This window comes from Pelobates fuscus, chromosome 3 (genome assembly GCF_036172605.1).
Source record: "Pelobates fuscus isolate aPelFus1 chromosome 3, aPelFus1.pri, whole genome shotgun sequence".
NCBI lineage: Eukaryota > Metazoa > Chordata > Amphibia > Anura > Pelobatidae > Pelobates > Pelobates fuscus.
In genome coordinates this window covers 287,394,495-287,416,264 of record NC_086319.1, presented here as the reverse complement: position 1 = coordinate 287,416,264, position 21,770 = coordinate 287,394,495, and the positions used below count along the sequence as shown (strand labels likewise).

Genomic DNA, 21,770 nt, shown 5'->3' with positions numbered 1-21,770 from the left:
CTGTAAGCTCCACTGTGCTAATCCCTGTTGTGCAGGGGCAACTCTATGGCTGACTGCATCAACCAAGTTTTCTCCGTCAATGAGAGAAGCCCTGAATTGGCCTGCTCAAGGCAGGAGCTGACCTGGGGCACAGGAGAAGGTGACCGTTGCTTGGTGGACCCCAGGTGAGTTGTTAAGCAGCATTTGTGAATGCTTGGACTACATATACTATAGACTTTAGGCTTGTCTGAGCAGGGTCCTCTTCAGCCTATTGTTCCTGTAAGCATTCTTGTAATTGTCCTATTTATAGTTAAATCCCCCCTATTACGCCTGACACTTCTAGACACTTGGCGAAGCTACCGCATGCACGATAATACAGCAGTTATGTCAGCTTCTGGCAGTGAAGCGCAAGAAGCTGAAGAAGACACTCTGGAAGAAGATGGCAGGTTCCGATAAGTAGAACTCCTCTTTGCCAGTCCCCCCGGCAACAGGACCCCCAGCGGTGATGGCACCATCGGGGGTCTTTGCAAAGTCCCTAAATGATGACAGTACAGCTTTAACCCCTTAAGGACCAATCTTCTGGAATAAAAGGGAATTATGACATGTCACACATGTCGTGTGTCCTTAAGGGGTTAAGGACCCTTAGTATGCCACTCATTTAGAAACAATATGGCTGTAGAGAGTTGTCATTGCTATATAATTAGGGTGGTGTTAGCAAAATTCGGTAATCACTCAATGCTAATCAAAATGTAGTGAATTGAAATATAAATTGCTAAATCCAGAAAAAAACAGCCGAACTGGAGATTATTTTTTGCAATGTGTTTTTTTTTTTTTTTTTTAATTCTTTATTTTATGCGTGCATGTATAAACATTAAGGTCCCATGCGCCACAATAGCGGCATACGACCTTACATCAACATCTGTAAATATGGCTTATGAGATACTGTGCAAAATTTTCCTTTTTTTTTTTTTAAACGAAAAATACAGGTTGGGTCGAGGTGCGGGCAATGTGGTTTTTAATTCATTGTTTAGTAATTAAACCCCAAATGTAAATGAAGAACCAAACATTAAAAAAACGAATTCAGGGACAAATCGGGTAAGTGGTTGTAGAGTTTCTGAACTTTTGAAATACACAGAACACATAAGCATTCATTTGTAACTCTTTCAACGCCTTCATATAATACATGGTTTGCCTACACTCCTCCTTGAATGGATTAATATAAAAACACGTGAAAAGGTGACAAACCAACATAATTCTTGGCTGCAAATGTTGTTCTAATTTAATCCACAGTTAAATATCACATACAAATGCAAAATAAATTAAAGGTTAGGCACATGTCACTTGTGTCAATTATCTACTGATGCTCAGGATCCAAACATTCACACACCCTTGGACAGAATATTAATCAGTGTTTTTATATATGGTGATTTACCAATGTTAATAGAAACTAACATTGTATTTGTACTAACAGACACAAGTAATATTTGTTTATACCCTTTATATTGCTTTACACAAATCTTGCAATATTTAACCCCTTCAAGAAAATTTGCTCCGCTAAGGCCCTAGTTTTTCAGTTCCTCTGCATAATGCTGATGAACTATAAATGTCTCTCCTCTCTCACTGTACACACGTTTCTGCATCAAAATACAATGTCTGCATTGTAGCCACCACACAGGAGGGAGGTAGCTTGCCATGCCCATTATAGTACACAACCCTGGTAGCCTAGCAATTGTGCTTACTGTATGTGGTAATTCTCTGAATATTCATGTAAAATTGTTACACTTACACCATGCAACAAAAACCTTGTTTGAAAAGTCACACGATAAGGCATGCCATATAGACTTCAATACTTCCAATATTTCTGTAAAGGATGGATGAATGAATGAGATGTAAAAAATATTGCGTAAATATATAAATGTAATTTTGTAACTAACTATACCTGAACAGGAATCTATACATGTAGTAGGCTTTGTCATGATTTTAGAGTGAATTTCATAATTAAGGCCAACATAGCCAAACTAGAAAAAAAATATGTAATCTCTGCTTTCAGTTAGTTTAATTTGGCCTTACATTTGAAATTCACTTCGAATTTTCACTTTAGTGAAAAACCTTGAATATTCTGTAGCTGATTGATGGATAGTTGTTTCACTATTGTATTCACTTTCATTTAAGAAAATGATACACTTATATTTGTGCCTGGGAATCTTTTAAACTTTTTAGTTTGTTTTGCTTCACTTAGGGTTTGGGGCCTAGCTACTTATGTCATCACCTATGGTTGCCTGACCACCATGTTTTTGTTGGACACTTGTGAATTCTTCACTTACTGGTATTGAAAGTGCTATATTACAGTATGAAATAAAAAATGAATTATAACATTGAATTAATCATCAGAAATTGCTGTGATTGTGGTTAATTTTGCCCTAAGATCACATATGTTCCATTAACTTACAAATTTACAAAAATATGGCGATTGTACCACCACTATACACCAGCCTTGCCGAAGCTTTAGCATCCTGTAAATTCTCAGGTCTGGGCTTGAGCATAGCTACTGTTCTGAAAACATATACAAACTCTGAAGAAACATAAATTAACTTGGTTAGGTCAGTGTAGCATGCAACTGGTTTATGCCTGTGCCGACCTTCTCCCCCATCTTTGAACTTTTTGTGAGCAATGGTCTGCTCTACATGTAAAAGTTACTGTAGTTATATTAGCACATTGTCTGGAGTTACTGATTCGCTGCTTACATTCCAGGAAGCACCTCACCCGCTCGTGTAGAATGGAGTAGTGTGGGTTTCAATGCGGTTGTCCTATGCACATTTACCAAACATTTTTAATTCATTAGTAACTTGTTTAAATTGTCTTTTAGTCATGCATTTGGTAGTCAGCCACCCCTAAATTTATAGATACTCTAGGCACCTTCTTGCACCGCCTTATCTGAAATCCATCCAATCTTGTACAGTTTCCAGTGGACATATTTTAGTATTGATTGGTGACAACAGGGCAGAGGTTATAAAGTGGTTTCACTTCCCCTGTCTCTAGGATTTCTCTCTATATCTGAGTCGTCATACTCTGAATCCATCTCGATTTTGACCTGTGGGACCGCACCGATGGCACTCCTAGGATAGCTGACGGCAGGGGACGAGGGGCAAGATATCTTCAAATGCAGTGTAATACTGTAAAGGGAAGGAAATACATGCGTGATGCTACATAATAAAGCACATTCAGAGCATAAAAATAAGAAATACATCATTGACTTATGCCTAAACTTTACTTGTGATCAGTATTTAGACACGTAACTTTTACGTTGTAAATTCAACGTGGTTTACAGTTACGGCCTAAAAAAGGAGTTGAAATATTTTCTGCACTAATTGCTCTTGTCGCTCTGCTATTTTGTCCTAAATTTCTGAGCTGTTTAGTAATTAAAGGGATTCTCCATTGCCAGGAAAACAAAGCTGTGGGCTCTGCCCACGCTCCTCACCCGCCAACATTAGCTGGCGGGGGAGACCTGATGCGCATGCGCGGCAATGGCAGCACACGCGCATTAGACCACCCCATCTTTCCTATGGGGAAAATCTGACACTGAAGGTCCGTGACGATAACGGATAAAGGACCAAAAGTCCATTTAGATTCTGGAAGTGCCCCCAGTGGCTGTCCGGTAGACAGCCACTGAGGGCAGACTTAGAGCTGCAATGTAAACATTGCAGTTTTTTTGGAACTGCAATGTTTTACATTGCAGCACTAAGTGCAAAAGGGTCACAGCACCCAGACTACTTCAATTAGCTGAATTAGTCTGGCTGCCTATAGTATCCCTTTAAGATAGAAAACTATTTTATAGAACTGCTAAAAGTGATCTAAAGTAGCACTTCTTGAAACTTCCCTTTTAGTATTTCATAATCTTGTTTCCCACATGAATATTTTGTTTCTCAGAAATACTATGTGCAATATTGGAAAACCCAGAAGAAATGTACACTGTGCTTTTAAATCTTGTATAGCTTTTAAAATGTGGCAATAGATCCAAGATGCATTGTTAACAAGCAGACTGCTGAGTTATGAGGTTAGTAGAATGGAAAGCTACCTTAGTGATAGTGTGATAGTAAAGGCAGTAATAGGATTTCTGACTTATTTTTCATATAATTCATTGTTCATATGAGGACAGTATAGAGATATAGAATGACACTGTTTTTAGGTAAGGACATCTAGCAAAGCAGCAATCTATAGGAGTAATGCCAAGCACCCAGTTTATCAAAATAGGATAGACACACTAAGATTAGTGCCAGTAATTAGAACTTTACTGTGACATGGAGGGGTGCTACTAGCTACTACAATGTTTTTGGCATATTTGTCTTGGTCATGTATCACTCATAAGGTACAGGGACATAGCCCTGGATTTATGAAGGTTAATTTTAAACCCAAAGATATGGGAGAATGTACTGAGAGGGGAAACTAACGGTGACAGGGTAGTGGAGAGTCACCTAATGATATCAGTACATTGTCAGTGTATACTGAGACAGGAACAAACAGATAAGGCCACTCCAGCCTCTCAAATGTCTTCTCTGCATTAAACGAGAGAAGAAAAAGAAGGCACCTTCTTTGAGCAAGAATACAATTTTGAGTGTATGTTGAAATGACATAGCTGTCTATATAGTGCATCACATTAAATATATATTCATACTTTTTATTTCTTTAAATTGCATTGATTGCCCAATAGTAAAACAAGGATAGGTCCATTATAAGGGATAGGTCCACTCACCTTCGATCCACATCAGAGCCATTGGCAGAGGAATCTGAATTTAATGCCCCAGGATGGCCAGCTCTTTCCTACATTAGAAGTGAGAATTATTTGCATGTCACATCAGTAGTTGACAAAAAGTAACAAATGTTGAGCAGATTCGTGACACATTTCTTAGTGCCAACGCTATACAATGCAAAACAAACCCACCTCTCCTGTTTAGTTCCAATTTGTTTAAAGGAACACTATAGGGTCAGGAACACAAACATGTATTTCTTAACTCTATAAAGTAAAAAAACAGATTAAGTCCTCAGCTCTGCCATTAACCCTCCTTAAAAATGTATAAAACATAACCTTTTCCCGAACCGCACAGGACTGCTGGTACTAGCTCCACCCAAACTCCCCCTCTTTGGCTGAGATCATCAAAATTTACGCTCTCAGCCAATCCAATGCTTTCCCATAGGAAAGCATTGGGAGGCTAATGCACCAGTGCAGCAAAATGCCACTCTGCACCAATCAGAATCTCCTCATAGAGATGCATTGACTCAATGCATTTCTATGGGGAAAGTTTAGTGCCTCCATGCAGAGTGTCTGAGTGACTTCCACTGGAGGTGTAACTAGGCAGTAATGTAAACACTGCCTTTTGCCAGTAAAGGCAATGTTTACATGAAAATGCCTGAAGGGACTGACTATTCTCACCAGAAGGGGCGTACCTAGAGCTTTTGGCACCCGGGGTGGTTCTGAGTTTGGCATCCCTCGCCACAATTGAAATGTAAAAACACATACTAATTTTTTTTTAATGTTTTCTTGTCTCTCTTTTTTTATTGTTTACTACAACACCCTGCCCGCCCCCCCTTTTACAAAACACCTGCCCCCGCTACAAAAACTCCAGCCCAGTCCCCTTTCTACAAACCCCCCCTTCTACAAAAACCCCTGCACCCCCTCTACAAAAAACCCTGACCAGTCCACCCCTCTACAAAACCCCCTGCCCAGTCTCCTTCTACAAACCCTTGCCCAGTCCACCTTCTACAAATCCCCTGCCACCCTACACAAAAACCCTGCCTCCCTCCCTCTACAAAAAACCCTGCCCAGTACCCCCTCTACAAAGCCCCCTGCCCCCTCTCCAAATAAACTTGCACCCCTTTACAAAAAGCCCTTCACCACTCTAAAAGACCGCTGCCCACCCCTCTACAAAGCCCCTGCCCAGTCCCCCTTCTAAAAATCCCCTGCCATCCTGCACAAAAAACCTGCCCCACTCCCTCTACAAAAAACCCTGCCCAGTCCTCCCTCTACAAAAATTACTGCCCTGTACCCCTCTCCAAAATCCCCTGCCCCCCTCTCCGAAAAAACCTGCACCGCTTTACAAAAAACCCTGCAACCCTCTACAAAAAACCCTGCCCCCTGATTCACAAAAAAACCTGCCCCCCTCTACAAAACCCCTGCCCACCCCCTCTACAAATACCCCTGTCCCACTGCAAACCCATTTACAAAATCCCTGCCCCGTTTCAAAATCCTTGCACAAAAAACAAACAAAAAAAAACACTTTAACCCCTTAAGGACACATGACATGTGTGGCATGTCATGATTCCCTTTTATTCCAGAAGTTTGGTCCTTAAGGGGTTAAAACAAAAAAAAAAACAATATTAGCAAGCACCGCTCCTTTGCCTGCTTGCTGCTCCCTGCTGATCCGGGGCTCCAGACTCTCCCGCTGCGGCGCCGCCCACACAGTGTGTCAGAGCGCTTCTGCTCAGAACACTGAGAGGGCGTAGCATGTTGACAGCACGTCATTGCATGTCTCTGTGCACCTCCGCATTCCTCCTCCTGCTGCCCAGCCGTAGCTCTCGCTAAGAGGGTGGATGGCACCTCCCGAACGAGTGGAACCCGGGCGCCCACCCCTCCCCATATTAGTAGGCCACTGCTCAGCAGAACAACTACATTAAGCTGTAGTTGTTCTGGTGACTATAGTGTCCCTTTAAAGGATCACTATAGGGTCAGGAACACAAACATGTATTCCTGTCCCTATAGTGTTAAAACCACCATCTAGCCCCTTGGGCCCCTCATGCCTCCATAAATATAGCAAAATCTTACTGTATGCAAGCCTGAAGCTGTAGCTCTGCATGTTGTTTGTCTCAAAAAAACTAGCAGTCTGCTGACATCATCAGAAGTGGTGGCCTGATCCAATCACAATGCTTCCCCATAGAATTGGCTGAGACTGACAAAGAGGCAGATCAGGGGCAGAGCCAGCATGATTCAAACACAGCCCTGGCCAATCAGCATCTCCTCATAGAGATTAATTGAATCAATGAATCTCTATGAGGAAAGTTCAGTGTCTGCATGCAGAGGGAGGAGACACTGAATGTTTGGATGCATTTTAGGCAGCCATGAACCAGGAAGGATCTCAAACAGCTATCTGAGGAGTGGCCAGTGAAGTTATCACTAGGCTGTAATGTAAACACTGCATTTTCTCTGAAAAGACAGTGTTTACAGCAAAAAGCCTGAAGATAATGATTCTACTCACTAATTCAATAAGCTGTACTTGTTCTGGTTACTATAGTGTCCCTTTAATATTTATTACAATCAATATGGAACTGAACCCACTATTATTTCTGTATAGAATCATTTATTTGCCTAGAACCTCTGTTAAAGTTCACCTCATCACTCTCTGCTTCATCTTTGCCTTTTTTCTTCTTTGACTTGTCGTCCTCTTTCTTCTTTTCCTTTTCGGGCAGGATATCATCCAACCAGGCAAGGTCATGCTGGCTGAACACCCAGTCCAGCATTTTTCTAACCATTATGAGACCAAGGATCTTCAGAGAAACCAATGGTTAAAGTCAGGATAAACATAGTCCATGTGTACAGCTCTTTCCAAAATGCAACAATTTATTCTACGAATGTTTGCACTCCCTTTGTGAATGCTTTATGGATGCAAATACAACCATAGAACTCTCTCTAGTCTCACAACATAATTGAATATCTTCAAATAAATACAAGCTTTGTTCCTTCATTCATTAAAATATATTGTAAAATAAAAAAATGTTTCTACACATATACACATAATGTTGTCTAATTTTTATTTTGATGGTGTACAGAGCTGCATTTCTCCATGTACATTTGCTTACATTATGCATTTAGAAAACTTGGAACAGAAGTATTAGTAATGCTCTGAATTAACGGGGGAGATTTATCAAAGTGTCGACAACAATTTTCCACAAAATGTTTTGTGAAATCCTGGCACAGTTTATTAAATTGGATTTTTTTCATCTGTTGCTTTTCTTGCGCCCTAACCATAATTTTTTTGGTAACATAACATAATTTATATTTCTGCCGTTTTTTTCCAACAGAAAAGTGGTTACATCTTATTGTCACTATAAATTTGGAGGTCTTCTAAAATGTGAATTTCTGCTAAAACTGGCACAATTTACTATGAACAAAACTGTTACATCTAGGTTTGCTTTTATAAGTACGCTCAAAATAATGATGGCATTTTAATGCCACTTTTTAGGACACTTTTACGTATGCCCCATTGTGGTAACCATGAATCTTGGACTGGATAAGAATGATTGAATTAGTTGTCTCATCTTCTCATTTAGCTTTTCCCAAATAATGATTTACAAATTCTGTGACAAATTCATTGCAAAGCAAAATAGAATGAAAGCAGAATGATAAATTAGAGAGTGCTTAAAGAGACACTAATCATCAGAACAACTTTAACTTAATGAAGCAGTTATTGTGCATAGATCATGCCACGGTAATATCACTGCTCAATTCTTCGCAGTTTAGGTTTTGAATCACTTTGTTTATGACGTTATAACCTCATCTACCCTGGCTGGGACTAACACAGACTTCCTACACATTACCTGAAAAAAACAACAATTTAGACCTTTTTTACACTGCTCTGTTAATTGCCGGATAGAGTCGTTAGCAGCCTCCTTGGTGTGATTGAGATTCAATTAACAGAACAGGAGACAGGAACTGCTAAAGTACTCACACTGTCCTGTAAAATGGGTTTAAAAATAAAACCTTTGGGGGGCGGGGCCTGCCCGCCATGTAGAACAGCCGCATGGAACAACAGCTCCTGCAAACAAGCAAAAGTTCAACATGTCAAAGCTAAACTGGTACCCCCCTGACGACCAGAGAACACGGTCCGAGACACGAAGGGGCACTGGACCTGGGGAGAGGCTTGCACTCCGTGTTTTAGTCCCCCAGAATGACTCATGTCGTCCGCATAGGATGAGGCCTACTTAGGCGGTGAGCGGGGTAGACGGCCGCTGCCCCGCTATCCCGCCCGACTGAATCACACCAGACCCCCTCAAGGTCGTGGAGCAGGTCCCGTCTCCCCCCTAGGGCCGGTGGGGGTTATCCCGGCCCAAGCCCCAAGACCCTTGAAACGGCAGTGACGACAGCATGTCCACAAGGGGGCAACAGCTTACACAAACTCTCCGCCGTGCAGTCAGAATCCTCGAGTAAAGCAGTCGACAGCTGGAGGAAGACACTAACGGCAGTTCCATGGGATATCTGCCTCCACCACACTGTAGCACTTAACATCATGCAGAGTCCTAACCTTTACTCTGGGCCCTCTCCTTTTGATTTATGATTATTGATAAATGCTGTCTGTAATACTCACATGCCCTACATCCTAAACCATGGATCAGCCTGGGGGAGGGAGGGGGATTCCTCTGCATACTCAGCATACTACAAATTGGGGAGGTCTCTGGGGCAAAATAATCTTCTGTAACTTATTTCAGCAAAAGTTATGTCCAGCCTGCATTTAACTTAACGCCTGCAATCTACACTAACGGTTGTTCCTGCAGGAGGGCATAGAGTGGGTAACCTGAAGCATTTGAATCACATCCCAGCTTTTAGTTCAGATACATATTTTATAGTTGTTCATGTAAATGATCTTTTGGCAAGGTATTAGAATGTCTGGTAGAATGTCCTCTCTGTTAATCTTAGCATTGTGCATAACTAATGATATATCCATTTCTTAACTGTAAGATGATGCCTTATTTAAATTGCTGCCCACAAAACCAGATATGGGACCATGCTTAGCAACTCCCTCACACTGATTGCTTTAGTTACTCCAGCTTCACATTGTCTAGCCTGTATAGCCTACAAGCTATCTAACTTAAAAACGAGCCACTATTTTAATCAACAATAGCTCGACTAACTCATGCTGTACCTACAAACTTGTTGTTAGCTTAATCGTTTACTATAATATAAAATTTCATGCTGTTTTACTAAATGATGCATGTATTAGTTCTAATAGCCCTCAAAGTCGTCTAACATGTATCATTGTACCGCAAGTCCTCGCATTTGCTGCTGTGGCAATGCAGGATGCAATGTAACCTCATGCATGTTCAAAAATAAAGAATTTAAAAAAAAAAAAAAAAAAAACCTTTTTTCATGGAGGCTATGAGATCTTAGCCAGGGGAGGTGAGGCTAGGGTTGCATAAGTGAAGAGAAGGGAGCAGTGACACTGCTAGGGCATGATCTACACACAACAACTGCATTAATCCAAAGTAATTTTGGTGCTTAGAGCTTCACGTTAAAATACAGGAAAACATATTGGTTTGCTATCTATATGAGGTTGATTTAAAGGAAACATTGGGAGCCTCAGTGGCTCTGAAGCATTGATAATACCTTTCAAGCAGTAAACATATTGAGAAAGAACAAGCGAAATTTGCTAATTTTGCTTACAAACAACATACATTCAAAGAAATATATTCACTGAACCTGGAAATATAAAATATTTACATCAAGGAAGGAAGTATTAGGCCAAAATAGTAGAGCTAGAAATAAAGATGATTGCTCTGTAAGTTAAAAAGTTTGGACATTTCGAACCTTTGTCTTTTGTAATTAATGATTGCATTTGACGCAAATAATAATAATAATAATAATAATAAAAAAAGAAATATAGAGGATAACTTGTCAGGTCTCCATGATTTCCAGTTTAGTGAACCCCAAATTAAAAATGGCGGGTACTCAGATTCTAAACCATAGTATAATAAACATTCTCAAGTCCTGTCTACATTTACAGAACTCCAGTCCAAACTACATAGTGACATGCCCCCATCAATACTCTATGAGCTGTTTGGGGACGTTTGGGGAGTGGGGGGTGTCTGGAGAGAGTATGGTGAGTTTTAGCTATATGGTACCATGCAGTGGCGTACATACCGCGGTCGAACTCCTGCGAACGGGTGCCCGCCGCCATGTGTTGCGGCCCCGGCCGTGTGGTATAATTGCCGGGGCCGCACTGAAGGGGTCCATTGGGTGGCCCATGCTGTTTGGGCCAACCGATGGAAATGAATATAACCATCAGAGAGCAGTGCGACCAGCCCCCTCTGATGATGTCAGACGCTGGGAGGAAGTGACTGCTCCAGTCACTATTCCCAGCAAACATCGGGAGCAGCGTGGGAGGCAGGAGAGGGGGGCCCCATGGATCAGTTTTGCACCAGGGTCCCATGGATTGTGTGTACGCTACTGATACCATGCCAAAATATAGTTAATTTTATAATATTTAGAGCTGTTACCCACATCCCGTCCTTACCATGACTGGGAAAATAATTGCTGCAACTGTAGACTTCAGTATCCAGAGAACAGCAAGGCAGACTATTTGTACAACAGTAAAGAGATGGACTCGGCGTAAGGGGACATGTCGAAGATATGCATAGTCTGGCTGATGCTTTGCAGGCATCATGAAGAGCTTACAGCGATCCCAGAACTGGAAATACAAAAGACACATCAAAGCTCCACTTCTGAGCAAAAAACAATTACGAGAAACACAGTTTGACAGCCCCAAAATAGAAATTGGTTCTTAAATTTCTCTTTGTCAATCAGAAAAGCGCCTGTTCCTGCTATGGGTCTCTCTCTTCCTGTAGCACCATGGAGAGGGGATCTCATGGTGAGCAAAACCACGAAAAGGCCAGGTGGCCTGTGATAAGTACCCATGTCCCAAAACCATTAACCATGGTTAGTCAAGCTTCCATGGTTAGCACCTGCTGCTAAACTACAATTAGCAAATCAAATGAGTTCTAGTCTAATTTCAACTGCCTTTAACAGCGATTGACATTTAAAAACAAACTATACCACAAGTTAAAAAAAATACTTTAGAACAATCTAAGACATAAATGAAGAAGGGCTTAGAATTCCTCACCTGTATTCCATTCAGTGATGCCACTCCCATGTACAGGAAGATGCCATAAAGCACTGGCATTGGGATATACTAGGGAAACACAACACAATCATTCAGCCATTCTACTTCATGTTTATAAAACGGAGTTTAACAATTAATCAATGTATTTGAAGGGGAGCTAGCCCAAATCATAAAATGTGACAAAAATGCTCCTAGAAATGGAACGCATGATAAAGTGAACTTTTAAACTTTTAAAATGCAATGCGAAGCAGATGACACAGGTAAATATATAATCACAAGCAAGATGATCAACGTTTCTACCCAAATTACTATACTAAGTAGATTAGCGGATATAATTATTATTTATATCATATCTGCAAGCTGTCGGCAAACAGGTATACGTGTATGCTATGCTAGTGAGCTAGTGTATGTTTAGTGCACTTGATTGATTATCCCATAATAGACTGCAAGTGGATACATGCTGCTCTCGGCAGACTAGAGCGGACTACAAAGTCATAAACCTGATCTCTTCTTGTGGATTGATTGCTTATTATTTATCTTTTAAAACATACGTGACATTTTCCCCTCCCCCTCCCACACCCACCCCCTTGGTTTTCCTTAGCTGTTTGCACAAGGCAATGTAGGAAGTCTAATGTTATCAGAACCAATATGCTTTATTGAAAAAATATGAAAACAGGTTACTTAATGTGTCATAACTTTCTTTATGAGTTTAGAAGGATGTTCCCCTATTCTTCTTCCAAGACAAACGTGCCCAGGACCGCAGACCATTCATTTGTAAAGGGGATGATGGCAGTATGCATGTGAGAAATATGTTGGTTATAAATAGCTGGAATTATTCTGGGCTTTCAAAAAGTTGCAAGCCATATATGTTCAAATGGGTCGGGTGACATTAAGCACAAACATAGACTTTGATGAACAAAAAGGCCCAGCAAGTCTGTTTATATTGCACATTAATCATATTCTTAGGCCTCACAGTATTATTAGATAGGCTTTAGATTTAATATTTTTTGATAAACTTTCAAAATTGTGACGAAACCAATCTCGCCACATTGTATTGGAGGACCCGGTTGCCCGCCTGCAGCCTTTGGACTATGGCCCTGGGAGATTGGGCCCTTTACAAACAGTATTCGGCCCTAACAGAGTGCATGTCACTCATTCTGGCCCTTTAAATACAGTGGGGCCATTCGGTACTTGCCCTGTGTGAGCAGTGATACCCCCAGATAGCTATGCCATGGAGCCTATTCATATAATGAAAGACTATGGGAAAGACTTTGGCGCCATGGCAATTAAACTGTATTTGTGTGGTCTGCGTGCCATTCACCTAATAATGTGTACGCAGACCTGAGCTATCTGGGGATATGTGAAATGTAAGTGTGTTATGTGTAAAATGTGACTTTATGTATTTTAAAGAGTTTTATGTTGTTTTGCAACCATGTGGTTAATGGAGTCTGCCTCTAGTCCTGGATAATTGGATTACTTCTCCAATTATCTCCAGGGCAGAAGGGAGGAAACCAGGATGCATTGTGGGGATGTTTTTCTTCTGTTTGAACCATATTTTGCCATGCTGCAAGCCAGGGCCCAAAAGATACTTTTACTAACTTTTGAACCCCTGGTCTGATTCATGCAATTTTTGAGTATGTTGTTCCCCCGAATGGATTGATTGTGAATATGTATTTTTATGTGAATGTGATGTATGGTTTTAAAGTTATGAAAGTTATGCAAAAGTATATTTTGAACTGTACACATAATGGGATTAAGTGTCACACTAAGGGGAGGGGATGTGTGGAAGGTAACATCTATGTTATTGGTTATTTTATGCCTCCCCCTGGGTGTGGCCTGTATGTGTACTCATGTAATAAAAACCAGGCTGGGTGCCCCAGCACCTCAGACCACTGCTTGACCCTCAACACGGAGCCTTGTCTCGTTCTTGGGGGGATTCACTGTATGCTGTCGGAGATTGATTGCTAAGGAGTGTAAGCTGATGTCTGCTTTTCCTATTCATCTGCTAGCAGCTATTTGTGAGGTTCCAGCTGGAGTGCTACCTTATTCATCTATATCCAGTTCGTGAGTTTTGGTGCTTTTACAGTAGCTGTGCCTTTCTGAGAAAAGGGGATTATCGCCTAAACTGATTTTAACCCCTCATATGCTGAAACGGTCCGTTACAAAAATTATTTAATATTATTAAACTATTTTAATTTTGACATTTATAATTCTAAAATCAAATATATATATATATATATATATATATATATATACACACACACACACACACACATATATATATATATACACACACACACATATAACCAGGCTACAGAAATATGTTTTGATATTTTAATATTTAAACATTTTTATTTCTTTTAAGTTTATCGAAAAATATTAAATCAACACCTTAGTTTGTTAGGATGTTCATATGCATATCGCAGGCATTCCTGTATTCCCTTTCAGTCTTTGACTTTGCCGTACTCACCGGACATCTATTCCATGGAGGAACGGCCCTTTCTACAATGCCCATTAACATGTTACGCTACATTCTAATATCAGGAAATCTTCACCTGGTACTATTTTTGTGAACAAGTAAATCTACTTTCTTATAGTCCTTCATGCAGATACAGTCATTGGTTAAGTTGTGTCTGAATGATCTAACCTTTAATTTTTTTTAACGATGCCAAAAACATTTAAAGGTACACTCCAAGTACCATAACCACCACAGCCCATTGCCTTATAGTTTATTTCTATTTTATTCTCACGTAATGACAGTGTACCTTCAGGACAGGTGCCAAGAAGACAGAGATTCCGGTGAGAACAAATACTACAATTCCTGTCACTCTTTGTTCCCTTGGGAGAAAAACAAACAAAACCAGAATAAATGTCCATTAAGATAGAAACATATGGCATGAAGTAATGATGTTCTGTAGAGGTTTAGACATAGACTTTGTCCTTCCTCTGACCTTTGGTTTCCTTAAAACAATTAAATGCTTTGTATTTAGATAATAGTGTATTGTATTTGTATGTAGCCTGGTGGGATAGCTAGGTTAATGTTCCACTTTTATGACATGGTCAATCATCAAAGCTGCAGGTTCTATTCTCTTTGTGGTCAACTCTTCTTCATATTTCAATATAATACACACCACTGAGCTAAGTAATGAGATTGTAAACCAGAAGTGTACTTGGGAAGAAAAGTGATCTTATAAATGATTATATTTACTGCTTAAGTTTCTTTATAAAATGTATTCATCTAATAAAGTACCCCATTGTAGATAACCACTGGATATGTTTAGGACTGGTTTATACCACATAGTAAACTGTAATAAAAAAAGATTACAAAAACAAACATAAATAATTCTTTATTTCTGAAATCTCTTATCCTGGGACTATAGCCACACAAACTGCTGTGTAAGAATGACGTGTGTGAATTTACAATTTAGCTACCTGTGCAACTTTTAAATACCTAGAAATTCTTAGTGGACTTGTACTGTGATGACATGACTTCACACATGCCTCCTGAATATAAGAAACCAAGCTCATGTGTGCCTGTGTTCCACCAAACCCCTCAATGATGAGAAAAGACAAAGTCCTCAGCACAGAGGAACGTGGAATAGTGGTCGTTTATTCAGTCATGAAATGTATAAAGGCATTTCCACGTTTAATAGACGAATAAAGCACCATTATAGCATTTTAACGTGTGCTGAGGATTTAGTCTATTTTTCACGCATGCTATTGTATTGGGTAGGAGCCACTTTTCATGAAATCCTTTTATTTAGAATTGCTTCTCTAATTGAATGAAGTTCTCTTTGTCATTTTTCATTTTCATTTGTTATCCTTTCTCAATAAATATTTTTGCTGTGTTACTTTAGGCATATCCAATCAGTATTTTGCCTGTTAAAACATATTTCATAAACAGTTCAGTTTAAAAAAAAAAAAACATTATTGTATAATGTATTTTCATTTTATGGTGAATGTGAAATGCATCTCATGTATGAGCATGTAGGTTACAGATCCTTTTTTGCAGTTGCCTACCGTACTCCCAAAAACTGTGGCTGTTCCCCAGGTGCGCTGGTCTCTGTCTCCATTTTCAAACTGTCGATGTGAGCAATGGAGATAACTGTGGCAGCCACATACCAAGGTAGCCCCATGAACGAACAAACAGCCAACAGAACACCTACCCAGAAGAGATCCAAATGGTACCCACAGGCTTTCTGCACGGGATAAAATATATTTCAGTATTAACAGAGGTATTCACTAAACCAAAACCAGATGAAGGAAAATCTACCTTCACTAGTGGTAAGCCAGTCTTAGCACACAGAGCTTCTGTATTTGGAAAAGATATATCTATATGTCTATCTATGACTCCCACACTGTATCTCGAAATTGTAAAACATTGCTAGAATACACAGATAAGAGCATCTGCAATGCTTTATCTTTATAGTTTGAACAATGAGTTATTGCTCATAAACCTAATGATAATACATCAGTTTTCTTGTGAACACAATGACATTTCTGTAGTGATGTAGAAACAACAGCTTATAGAACTTATGCTTTTAATAATCTCGCTGGGTTACCATAATGGCAGTTTTGCATGGTTGTGATGAGCATGTTTAAATTAATACAATAATTATTTATTTCTCTCCAGAAACAATTCCGTTTGATTTGTTTTAGGTTTGTCACCAAAGTGATTTTTTTGTTTTCCATTTTTACGTAGGAATCCAGCATTTGGTGGTACACAATCATATTCCAGCAATTCCTATCATCCTGTCATAGTGGAAATCTTTTCAAGTTAAATGCTAGGAATTGCATGGATCAAATAACCCAGCACCGCTTAGGAGTATATTGTAAATCATGCAGTGTACTATAGACAAAATGATCCACTATCACTTTAAATGCCATTATTAGAATGGGAAATAGGCTTAATAAGCTACCGGACTTCAATATTTTATATTATACTTTGATCAGCCATAACATTAAAACCACTGACAGGTGAAGTAAATAACATTTATCATATCATTACAATGGTACCTGTCAAGGGGTGGGATATATTAGGCAGCAAGTGAAGAGTGAGTTCTTGAATGTCATGTGTTGGAAGCAGGAAAAATGGGCAAGTGAAAAGATCTGAGTGACTTTGACAAGGGCCCAATACTGATGCCTACACGACTGGGCCAGAGTATCTCCAAAATGGCAAGTGTTCCCAGTATGCAGTTGTTAATGCCTACCAAAAGTGGTGCAAGGAACGACAACCAGTGGACTGGTGTCAGGGTCATGAGAGTCCAACACTCATTAATGAACATGGGGAGTGAAGACTAGCCTGTCTGCTTTGATTACACAGAAGAGCTTCTGTAGCTCAAATTGCAAAAAAAACATAATTTTGTCCATCTTATAAAGGTGCATTGCAGTTTGTTGCATATGGGGGCTGCATAGCTGCACACCAGTCAGAGTGACCATGATGACCTCTGTCCACTGCCGAAAGCGCCTTCAGTGGGGACATGAGCATCAGAACAGCACTATGGAGAAATGAGAGAAGGTTGCTTGGTCTGATGAATTATATTTTATTTTAGATGAGGTGGATTGTTAGGTTCATGTGATTTGGGTTAAATGGGGAAGAGATGGCAAAATGATGCACCATGCGATGAAGACAGGCCAGCAGAAACAGTTTTATGCTCTGAGCACTGTTCTGTTGGGCAATCTTGGGCCCTGCCATTCATGTGGATGTTACTTTGATACGTACCACCTACCTAGAGATTAATACAGACCATGTACAGCAAATGATGGCAATGGTAGTATAAAGTACCCTGTCACACTACAAAAATTGTCCAGGAATGGTTTAAGAAACATGACAAAGAAATCAAGGTGTTGCCTTGGCCTCCAAATCCCTCAGATCTCAATCTGATTGAGCATCTGTTGGATGTGTTGGTACAACAAATCTGATCCATGGAGGCCCCAACTTGCAACTTGCAGGACTTAAAGGATCTCCTGCTAATGTCTTGGCACCAGATACCACAGGACACTTTCAGAGGTCTTTTGGAGTCCATGATTCGAAACATCAGAGCTGTTTTGGCAGCACGAAGGGGACCTACACAATATTAGGGAGGTGGTTTTAATGTTGTGGCTGATCAGTGTATTTTTAATGCAATGTTTATATTTAAAGGGATGCTATAGGCATCAAAACACTTTTAGCGTAATGAAAGGGCATGATCTATACACCATAACTGCTTCATTAAGTTAAAGGTATTTTGGTGCCTATAGTATCCCTTTAAGTCTTACTACTGATATTTGTGCATTTTATTTCAAGAAATCTGTTTTATTCCGAATGTGGCTGGATTCAGATAATATTTAGCAGTTACACATTCACGGTTATTCACTAAAGTGGGAATTCCTGGGAATTCAAAGTGATTTTCAAATTAAAGGACAAAATAGCCAAACTGAAAACTTGCCTTGGAGAATTTTTATAATTTGTCTATTTTGGCCTAAATTTTGAAATTCATTTTGATTTCACTTCAATTTTCAGTTTGGTGAATAACTATGTATGTTTTTTGAAGATCATTGTGCTTTATATAAGTTGTGAAAAAAAATCCTACCCTGAGTTTGTGCTCCTTCCTGTTGACTATAACAGCTGTAATCTGCTCGTCCATGAAGATTAGGATGGTTACCAGTAAAGCAGGTAGAGCGCTGGCCAGGTAAACCCACCAAGGGTTTTTCCCGAAAGGATAAACAAACCAGCCTCGGTCAGGGCGTGTGGGCTTGTGAGAGACAAAGATAATGTGATTAGTAAGCTACATTTTACTCATTTGCTATGCCTTATTAATAGGCTCTCATCATTTTTGAGTAAACAGCTAATAGAAAGTCATAGTTGTTATAAAGAATAATAAGACTATATTTGATATGTGCACACGGTTATCCTATTACAATAGCAATGTCCAGCAATTTATCACAACCCTTAAACAACTGTTTGAGTCCTCCTGCTCGCAGGAAGGTAAGTTAGCGGATACTCATGCTACCTTGCAGACTAGTTATTGTGCAACAATAAAATAGCATGCTTTCTGCCTCGTTAAGACAATTGATTGTTCTTTACCTTAAAATCAGTAGGCACTTGCAGTTTAGGAGTATTTAATCCACAAAGTAGGTCAAGACCAACAAAGATTAGAATGGACATGAAGATTGAGAAGTCACTAATTAGTTTGCGTAGCTAAGAAGGCAGCATGTGGGAGAGAAAAGGAGGACAGATTTAAGAAGCAAATTTAAAAGAGACAGCATATATCAGATACACTCATTACTCAATGTACTGGAAGACTTGCTTTTAGAAATCAGATTTGTCCACTGGAATAAGATCTATATATCTTTCGATGGCTTGGCAAGCATTTCCACAGACCAGAGGTGTAGAAAACTTTCCAGAGTCATACACCCTGCAATGTCCACCGTGAATTTATCAATGGTAGCCAACAAGGATTCAGTGTAAAAATGGACATGGTTGCTGTCATGTTAGCAACACTTTTCATAACCCCCCCCCTCCCCAAAACAACGATAGGTATCAATACCATACTGGGTACAAGACTTGGATATTGGTCGAATTCCCAAAGCTCAAATGTACCTGAATCACAAAGCAACTGAAATGGATTATGGCCGAGCATGTCGACCTCGATCCGTGATTCTGAATTCCGCCCATAACGCCCACCCAAAAAAAGAGACGATTGAAGAAAAAAAAAAAAGGTCATTTATGGCTAGGGTACAGTTACTAAATGTTTATTTTTTTTCCTTGATCAAGGGGAAAAAAAGAGGATCAGTAAAAAATATATATTTTTGTGTAACAATATAAAAATATATTTCTATATTATAATTTATTTGTAATATTTATATTTTTTCTTGTCCTCCTGTTTTTCTTGTCCGCCTGTTTCTCCCTCTATTGGTTACTTTCCCTCACTTGATCTGTGAACGAAAAATTTAAATAATAATATAGTATGTATATATTTTGATCTACACTGTTTGGCCACTTTTCACATCCTTTGGCTCATCTAATTTGAATCAGTGTGCCAAGCCAAACTGTTATTTGGCCACCCCAAATAATTTTCTGTTTTCAGGGAACTATGTCAGGCAGGTGGGACAGGACCGAAAATTGAGTGATACAGGTTGAGGGACAGCTAGGGGGCTTGGACAAGAGTGGACATAGCGTTATAGCTAAGTGTTAAAGGAACTCTATAGTCATCCAGACCACTTCAACTCGGTAAAGTGGTCTGGGTACAGCGTCCTTGTCCTCTTTTTTTGCAGCTTCACCATATTGAGATGTATAATCATAGTAACATGGTACTTCACATGAAACAAATTAATTATATGCCGTGAACCTATAGGTCTTTGGAGTGTTTTACACTATATGTTCATTTATTGATTTCAGAAGATATTGTAATAAATTAGTTGATACGTAGAATGAGCAGTCGTCTAATTATCCCAGGATCTCGATCCTTTTTTTTTGTATTGGACACCTCACCTGGAAGCCCCATAGGAAAACATGGATTCAAAGCTTTCTTATGGAGAAATTTGAATGCGTGCATAATTTTCCCAGTGCTCCTCTACGAAGAGGAGAGCAGCATTGAAGAAACCTTGGTAAGTGAAAATCTTTAATTCTAATGCACAGGGACACACATACCTAAACATGAGTAGGAGCAGGTATATTACTGCATTTGTAGATTCGTATTCCTAATGCTATAGTGTCCCATTTAAGAGGACATTATGGGTTACATGGCTTCAAGATGCAGTGGACTGTAACCGCTATCATGGTAGGTACAGTCTACAACATCTCGACGTATACAACATCTCGATGACAGGTAACCGCTTTCACCAACAACCTGTAATGTTATAGACCCCTCTTACCTACCCCCAAACCTAACCTTACCCATAAGCGAATATGACATGCCCTTTCCACATTAAAAAGTTCTACAATGTTTTAGACTATACGGCTATAGTGATGTTTTTAGAACTATATAGAGGCGAGCTAAGTTGAGCATAAGTTCTTCAGATAACAGTAGAATCTGACCTAACATGGCTGATTAGACAGATAAAATGTTACATTTTCTAAAAAAAACAACTAAAAAAACAACTTAAAACCAATATACATTATGAATAAACTTTAAAACAAGAAAATAAACTTTGATGTCCTTTAAGTGAGTGCACTACGTCCGCATATGTGTTCAAAATAAGATTTGGCTGATTCAGGGGATTTTGTTCTGTGGGAAGAGACGTGGTTGATAGTTATATTGTCAAAGGTCTCAGGATCAAACATCAGTTTTGATTTTTTTTTTTTTATGTCCACTATCACTTAGGGTTTCATAAAACTTCTAGACAAGGACACTGAAGTTCTTGACAGCCATAGCCTTCATAATGGATGCTTTATCTTCCATTAAAAACAGTCCATTTTAGAAAATACTAGTAGGCAGAATTAAACTTGTTAAAAAGGCCATATGTACAACATGTGTTTTTGATCCACTTTACAGGTTATCCCCCAACACCTAAATATTACCAATCTGTTCCTAAAAGATTGTGTGCACAATTAGTAGCAGACTCAAACATATAAGTTATCAACACACATGTAGATATTTAAATGGAAAATACGAGAGGAAAGACAACAAAACTGAAAAAAGGAAAAAAGCAATAGGGCCAACCTTTATTTTACTGGGAACATGCAACTTTGGTGTCTCCAATTCAAAAAATGCATCCACCCCACAGAAGATAAGGATGGTGAAGACAATGGCAAAATCAGCCACCAGGGTACGTAGCTGGGGAAAACAGGGAAACGGTTGAAAATGAGATGAAAATTATGGATATGGATGTAAGAGGATCTTATGGATATGGACTATAACTTTCAGTAACAACACCACAATTATATCCTCCCTCATAATCCATTATGCATATACATAGTACGTGCTC

At 39.4% G+C, this 21,770-nt stretch overlaps 1 protein-coding gene across 1 annotated transcript in view; it reads right to left on the bottom strand.

The window, feature by feature from the left end:
• Positions 1–1,898: 1,898 nt before the first annotated feature.
• Positions 1,899–21,770, bottom strand: part of SLC4A5 (solute carrier family 4 member 5) — a 139,694-nt gene continuing 119,822 nt past the window's right edge. Inside the window, exons 19-27 of the mRNA XM_063448669.1 lie at positions 21,506–21,619; positions 18,434–18,595; positions 15,882–16,060; positions 14,627–14,699; positions 11,862–11,930; positions 11,256–11,429; positions 7,360–7,515; positions 4,730–4,797; positions 1,899–3,152 (exon numbers count right to left, since the gene is read on the bottom strand). Of these exons, the coding sequence (XP_063304739.1) occupies positions 2,987–3,152; positions 4,730–4,797; positions 7,360–7,515; positions 11,256–11,429; positions 11,862–11,930; positions 14,627–14,699; positions 15,882–16,060; positions 18,434–18,595; positions 21,506–21,619 (1,161 nt within the window). The 3' untranslated portion in view covers positions 1,899–2,986. The remainder of the gene's footprint in view (positions 3,153–4,729; positions 4,798–7,359; positions 7,516–11,255; positions 11,430–11,861; positions 11,931–14,626; positions 14,700–15,881; positions 16,061–18,433; positions 18,596–21,505; positions 21,620–21,770) is intronic.